The sequence below is a fragment of the Rutilus rutilus genome (assembly GCF_951802725.1).
Source record: "Rutilus rutilus genome assembly, chromosome: 19".
NCBI lineage: Eukaryota > Metazoa > Chordata > Actinopteri > Cypriniformes > Leuciscidae > Rutilus > Rutilus rutilus.
The window spans coordinates 13,212,634-13,220,120 of NC_140232.1; the positions used below are offsets into that span (position 1 = coordinate 13,212,634).

Consider the following 7,487-nt stretch of genomic DNA (forward strand, 5'->3'; position numbering starts at 1 on the left):
AACTCCTGGTTTTTATTAATGATATTTTGTCCTCGGTTCTTATCTGTAGTGTGTGGTCATTGCAAATGTGTTCTGATATATGTTCTTCACAGAAAATGAGCCAAGGCCAATGAGTCTGAGTTTGAAAAAAAAATTAATCGTATCATTTTTCTTTTGATAAAAAATGAAAACACCAGGTTAATAGACTTTTAATAGACTTTAATAGAGTCTCCAAGCATTTATTGAAACAAAAATAAAAATATTTTCTTAAACATAATATGTATAGTTCATATGCTAATTATGCAAAACCTCATTAATTATTTATTTTTTTATTTTTTTAAAGGTGGCTAACAATAAACAGAACCAGGGCCTAATGCCCTAGTAACGGCCCTGTGCATTGGGGCCAGATTCAATTCCTGATATAATACATATTTTTAGAATGAACTGAGCAATATTGCAACTGAACTCAACTGCCAGTGATCATTTTCGTGTATGGAAAAGAGCAGGGGCCTCATGTATAAAACTTTCTGCAGATTTCATCCTAAAAGTGTGCATACGCACAAAATCTAGCTATATCCCGAATAGACGTGCCTTCAGACCAACCTCTGCCTTTATAGTCGAGTCCCAAAATAGATAAATAGCCCTGGATAAGATGCAGTAGGCATTTTTGAGGAAAAGTACTTCAAGTGTTGTTCCTATATGATTTTTAGGTGCTGAATCCATTTCTGCCGTATAACAAGTTGTAAACATCACTGTTTTGGCATAAACAATAAAAAAAAATGGCTGCAAAAAAAAAAAAAAAAAAAAAAAACGTTTTAATGCATTTATTGCAGTTTAAACATTAAACATTATAACTAAACTATGCATTCTCAGAATGTTTAAACATGTAAACAATGAAAAAACAACATTAACATGAAAGGGAGTTTAAGGTTTTTAATGGCTGCAGGAATTATGCCAAGGTACCAAGGTACACTGGGAAGCATATATCAGTAGAAATATGCAATTATGCCCAGCCCGAAGGGGGGAACTTGGAATACACATGACCCCAGGGGGCTGCATATTGAGAATCACTGGGGTGTCCAGCCGCAGGTGGAATATTTCAAACCCAGGGGTGGCAAGGTGGCTTGCCGAGGGAAAGACACATGCTCAGATAGGCTTACAGTGGACTACACACGTGGGGGTCGCCCAGAGGCCGTGTTAGGTGTCGCCCAGACTTCAGCTCTACAGATGTCTGTTAGCGAGGCGCCATGCGCTAGAGCCCAAGAGGATGCCACACTCCGGGTGGAGTGGGCCGTCACACCAAGGGGGCATGGTCGACCTTGCTGCTGGTAAGCCAAAGCAATGGCGTCCACTATCCAGTGAGACAACCTTTGCTTGGAGAGAGCCTTTCCCTTCAGCTTCCCACCATGACAGACAAAGAGCTGGTCTGAAGTCCTGAAACACTGCGTTCTGTCTACATAAGCATGGAGGGTGCGTACTGGACAGAGCAGTGCCAAGGCTGGGTCTGCCTCCTCCGAGGGCAGCGCTTGCAGGTTCACCACCTGTTCTCGAAAGGGTGTGGTGGGAACCTTGGGCACATATCCAGGCCGGGGTCTCAGGATCACGTAAGAGTCAGCCGGTCCAAATTCCAGGCACGCTTCGTCAACTGAAAATGCCTGCAGGTCCCCTACCCTCTTGATGGAGGCCAATGCAACCAGGAACACTGTCTTCATTGACAGGAACTTAAGCTCCACTGATTGCAGAGGCTCAAAGGGAGCACTCTGCAGAGCAGTTAAAACCACTGAGAGGTCCCAAGAGGGAACGAGAGGAGGGCGAGGAGGATTCAGTCTCCTGATCAGGTCGTGCTTTCCAATGGACTTACCATCAACTGCATCATGATGTGTGGCAAACAGATCTACCTGTGCGTCCAGCGAGAGGCCGAAACCGAGACAGATCGGCTGCAAGGTTCAGGTCTCCCGGGATATAAATGGCTCGAAGCGACCTCAGATGCTTCTGACTCCATATGAGGAGGTGGCGGGCGAGTTGCGACATACGACGGGAGTGCAGACCACCTTGTCGGTTGATGTACGCTACTGTGGCGGTATTGTCTGATCGGACTAATACGTGCTGACCCCTGAGCAACGCACAGAAGCGGTGCAGGGCGAGACGTACAGCCTGCAACTCAAGGCAATTGACATGCCAAAGGCACTGGGGTCTTGTCCAGGAGCCCGCGGCAGCATGTCCATTGCACATGGCGCCCCAGCCCATTGTTGAGGCATCTGTTGATATAACAACATGCCAGGAAACTCGTTCTATGGGCACTCCAGCCCATAGAAAACTGAGGTTCGTCCACGGGGTGAAGGTCTGACGGCAGGTCGAAGTCACTGGGACTCGGAATGTGCCGTGTTGCCATGCCCACCTCGGGACTTGATCGCGAAGCGGTCTCATATGAAGCAAACCGAGCGACGTTACTGCGGCTGCGGATGCCATATGCCCCAGGAGCCTCTGAAATAGTTTCAGTGGAACCGCACTCTTGCCCTCGAACTGACGAAGGCAAGTTAGCAGTGACTGCACGCGCTCGCTCGTAAGCTGCGCGCACATGGCGACCGAGTCGATTCCATACCGAGAAAAGAGATCCTGTGCACGGAGCAGAGTTTGCTCTTCTCCCAGTTGACCCGAAGGCCCAGACAAGCTAGGTGCCGGAGCACTAGGTCCCTGTGTTCGCAAACCTTGTCTCGAGAGTGAGCTAGGATCAGCCAATCGTCGAGAGGAACAAGGGCTGCCTCGACAACCTTTGTGAAGACGCGAGGAGACAGGGCTAGCCCGAAAGGGAGGACCGCGTACTGGTATGCCTGCCCCTCAAATTATATATATATATATATATATATATATATATACTGGTATGCCTCATTTGCATATGTAAACATGACATTTCAGAAAACTTGTAATACAAAAAATGTCTGTCTCTATGTAAGTGAAAAACTGGAAAGGTTTTATGGTGATATCTATAACTTAAAAATTTTACCCTATCCACCTGTAATGTTTCGGCTGTGAATAATGCACCTATTGTTTCAATAACAATTACAAGAAAATGGGACCCTTATTTCAATGTTATACGGTGGATCCTTATTCAGGAGACATTGAACTTTCTAAAAATGTGGTATAACAACTTTTCCTCAAAAATGCCTACAGGGTTACGCAATCTTGAAGATTCGGACCTGACTATTAGAAGAGCCAACAGCCCTCGTCGAATGAGCTCTGAAAAATGGCTGAAATGGCGTTCCTTTCCCTGGCTCGCATAAGCCAAAGCGATAGCGTCCACTATCCAGTGAGAAAGCCTCTTCTTAGATACTACTCGTCCATGTAGCACACGAAGAGCTGGACAGAATGTAGAAAGACAGCCGAGCAGTCGATATAAACAGTCAATATAAACCTGCAAAGCCCTGACCGGCACACAGCATCATGAGCGTTGGTGTCATGCGAGGTCGACTGCTCGGAAGGCAATGCGGGCAAAGACATGACCTACGCTTTAAAGGCGGTAGAAAGAGCTCAGTCTCGGCCGGCGAGTGACACTGCAGTCACTAGGTCCAAAGCAAATACAATTGCCAATCACTGAGAATGCATGCAAATCTCCAATGCGTTTAGCTGAAGCAAGGGCAAGAAGCAGAGCAGTCTTGAGAGAAGGCTCCTTTATAGCAATGGATGCCAAGGCCTCGAATGGGGGTAAAGAGTAAGCCTACTGTACCAGCACTAGGTCCCATGGCAGTACCGAGGGTGGGCACTGGCGATGTAGTCTCCTCGGCCTCCTTCGAAATCTGACCAGTGCGTGCCTCCCAATCAATTGCCCGTCAACCGGGAATGAAATGAGGCAATAGCTCCCATTATCCAACCTGTGCTGCAGGAAACCTAAAACGTCAGACACGGGACAGCTTGCTGGATCGATATCATTCTCACAGCACCAGTTCACAAATACTCTCCATTTAAGAGACTCAGTGAGAGGGAAGGTCCAGCTGTAAGATCACGGAAGCAGCCACGCATGAAGGCTCCACAACTCTGGGCTGGGGTGCCATATCGTGCCGGTCGCCTGAGACATGCTGCAACGGCAATGAAGATCACCGACGCTCTCTCCTCCCTGATTTAGCATAACACCAGATGCAAAATCTTTACTGGAGGGAATGCGTAAAGTCTGGCTCTTGGACAGAGCGATGTTAGAGCGCTGAGAGTGAGAGCGAAAAGATCAACGGGCAGCACACTCGTCGTGAACAGATCCACCTCCGCCCTCCTGAAGCGGTCACAAATCATCCGAACCGAACAGGGATTAATCCTCCACTCCCCGTGAGGAATTCTGTTCCTTATTTATCTCATATAAACATTTAAATTTATATGAATCGCATGTCATAGGGTGTCACAGGACAATCTTGAATGAATGTGAAGATCATTTGCTGCTCAAAACCTTATTTATCTGAGGGATTTATCTTAAGGCCTTTTTATTTGTAGAATTTATTTCACTATATGTTGCCTCCTAACCATATTCTTCTAGTTTAACACAAATGTTTGTTTTATTACTCATAATGTACCACAACAATAAATGTCTTTATGGAACTTTTAGAATATATTATCATTAAAAAGACATATAAAATTGTCTCTTAATTTCAAATGGAACGCATTGTATTTAATTGTGTCTGGCAACTTGAAAAATGTGTTTATTGGGGTACAACAAACATTTAATGATCTATATAAGCTTTTCACAGATTTCTATGTACACTGTTTATGTAAAACTATTCTGTCAGTACACCATATACAAATGAACTACTGAGATCAACTCAACTCATACGGTTGAGTTGATATACTCAACTCAACCGTATTTACACGGTTTCAGAGTTATCTAAAATGTTAAACTGTTAAACTAAAATGTTAAACTGCTTTTCATGCATGTCATCTTGTGGCTGATTTTCATAAAATGTATACACATATTCATTTCACAAGATGTAAAGGTACAGTTTAATGACATTAATTTACATTAAATAATAATCATTATGTAATGTTTAACCCTTAAATGCATGAATGTTTCACCAATACCCGATAAAATCAAACTCACCTGATATTAGAGTAACAATTACAGAATAATTAAATAAAGCATATTTTGTTACCTTTTGGAGCTTGCAAATGCAAATCGACATATTATAGCGCCACCTAGTGTCAGATGGATGTGTAGTGGTGAGTAATATCCTGTCAATTTTGGGAATTATGGTATCTGACACCCTTTGGACTTCTGACACACTTCGGTGGCTGGACACCTGATTATATTTAAATTGGTCACTGAATAATATAATAATTCATCAGATTAATAACTTGACATTGTTTTTGTTGTAAAATGAAAGCAGTATGCTGCCTAGCAACACTTGACACTTAAACCTGCACTAGCAGTTATCTTAGACATCCATCTCACGAACATGAACAAAGCACTGGCAGCATTCAGCTGAGAATTAGTGTGAGTGAAAATGTCACTGCAAAAGCTCTTGTGTTATCATCTCATATGGACACCTGCTGCATTCCTTGTAGCAGAAAGTGGTAAGTAACATGAGCGGTATTGAATTAATATAATTATAACAATAATTACACTATTATTTTTGTAAGTGTTATTAGTAGTTGTAGTAGTGGTAGTGGTGCAACATTAAGAAGGGTGACTCATTCTAATGGTGATGGACCTAAGGGAAATATTACTTGACAAGTACTTTTTGTACTGCAACTGACTGATGCATCCAAGTTCTTCTGTTTCTTTCTTCTTGACATTTATCTGACAGTTTGTTCTCTGTGTTCATTCTTTTTCAGCTAATGTATATTACCGATACCGTATGTCAAGATGCATCTACAGCTCCTCTAATATCAGTGACATGGTGTATTTTAACAACTATTATTTCAATAAATATCTATTCATTCAGTTTGACAGCACTCTGGGGAGATTTGTGGGGTTTAATGAGTATGGAATGAAACTTGCGGAGCTCTGGAACAGTGGCCCTGTAGTGCAGAGAGAAAGAGCTATTGTGGACTGGTTCTGCAAAGGTAATGCTCAAGTGTTTGACTCCGCTATCTGTGAGAAGTCAGGTAAGTGGCACAAGACTCTTCTCACATTTTTACTGTCAACATGTAGAGCATATGCTAGTAACTACATAATAATTACCAAAAACTCATTGTGAATAAAAATCATTCAAATTTATAGGGATTCTTAAATTGACCTTTCTTTTGTCAAATAAACCATCCCCACAAACACACAGACAGACACACACACATTTTTTGTGATATTTACTATCTAAATGGGGACATTCCAGAGATGTAATGGTTTTTATACTGTACAAACTGTATATTCCATCCCCTTACACTAACCGCAAATCATACAAAACTTGAACACACACATGTTGGTTGGGTTTCCATGTTTTATGGGGACATAGACATAATGATTTTTATACTGTATACACGCTGTGTATTAAGGATGCTGCTCTTCTTAATACAGTGAAACCAAATGTTAAGCTCAGTTCAGTGACGCGGGCTGGTGGAAATCATCCAGCTGTACTGATGTGCAGTGCATATGAATTTTATCCTCCACACATCAAAGTGTCCTGGCTGAGAGATGGTAAACTGATGACCTCTGAAGTGACCTCAACAATGGAGATGACTGATGGAGACTGGTACTACCAGATTCACTCTGAACTGGAATACACTCCTAAATCTGGAGAGAAGATCTCCTGTGTGGTGGAGCACGCCAGCTTCAATAAACCCATGCTTTATGACTGGGGTAAGAGGCGATACTTACCTACTGTCATTTTAGAAATATGTTTGTGGGCAGCATAATTTAACACACCAGTGTACCCGACAGATCCGTCTCTTCCAGAGTCTGAGAGGAACAAAATTGCTATTGGATCCTCTGGTCTGGTGCTGGGAATCATCATAGCAGCTGCTGGACTCATTTACTACAAGAAGAAATCAACAGGTTAGTTAAAATGATTTTGAATAATTCAGTTTGATATTAGTATTTTTAAATCATCCCTGTATACATGCATTGTAAGGGTTTTTTATTTATTTATTTTTGACAGGAAGGATCCTAGTACCTCATTGATGATGGTTGATTTCTCTATAAATGATAATAACTTGTACAACTTGAGTAATAAGTATACATATTTCAGGTCCTCATTTTGACTGCAAGGGAGACTGATTATTACTGATTGAGACTTTTATCCTTTATGATACATTTATAATACACAGTCTTATTTCCACAATCCTTTAGTTGATGATCCTTTAGTTTCTAAAATTTAAAACAAGGAAATCAATAATGATATAAATATAGCATCAAATCTACAGAGAAATATAAAATATAGATAATAGAGATAATTGTTCTTGCTAAGTTTGTCTCTAGTTGTACACAATAATGTAGGCTACTTAAGCAAGGAGTTTGTGAATGTTGAAACTAAGATATAAGTATTTGTTGCTGTGCTGAATACATGAAACAACTAAAGCATTCCTGATGAGCCTTT

At 41.9% G+C, this 7,487-nt stretch overlaps 1 protein-coding gene across 1 annotated transcript; it reads left to right on the forward strand.

The window, feature by feature from the left end:
* The first annotated feature begins 5,747 nt into the window (after positions 1-5,747).
* On the forward strand, positions 5,748-7,487 carry LOC311278689 (DLA class II histocompatibility antigen, DR-1 beta chain-like). The gene is made up of 4 exons (XM_084389698.1): positions 5,748-6,063; positions 6,470-6,751; positions 6,833-6,946; positions 7,050-7,487. Exons 1-4 carry the CDS (start codon positions 5,814-5,816, stop codon positions 7,070-7,072), a joined length of 669 nt encoding a protein of 222 aa, XP_084245824.1. The 5' UTR covers positions 5,748-5,813; the 3' UTR covers positions 7,073-7,487.

What these genes read in the sequence shown, in the direction of transcription:
- LOC311278689 (XM_084389698.1), top strand. Translation starts at nt 5,814, where the DNA reads ATGTCAAGATGCATCTACAGCTCCTCTAATATCAGTGACATGGTGTAT. An exon ending in CGCTATCTGTGAGAAGTCAG is followed by an intron (nt 6,064 to 6,469) that starts GTAAGTGGCACA and finishes TTCTTAATACAG; the next exon opens with TGAAACCAAATGTTAAGCTC. An exon ending in ACCCATGCTTTATGACTGGG is followed by an intron (nt 6,752 to 6,832) that starts GTAAGAGGCGAT and finishes TGTACCCGACAG; the next exon opens with ATCCGTCTCTTCCAGAGTCT.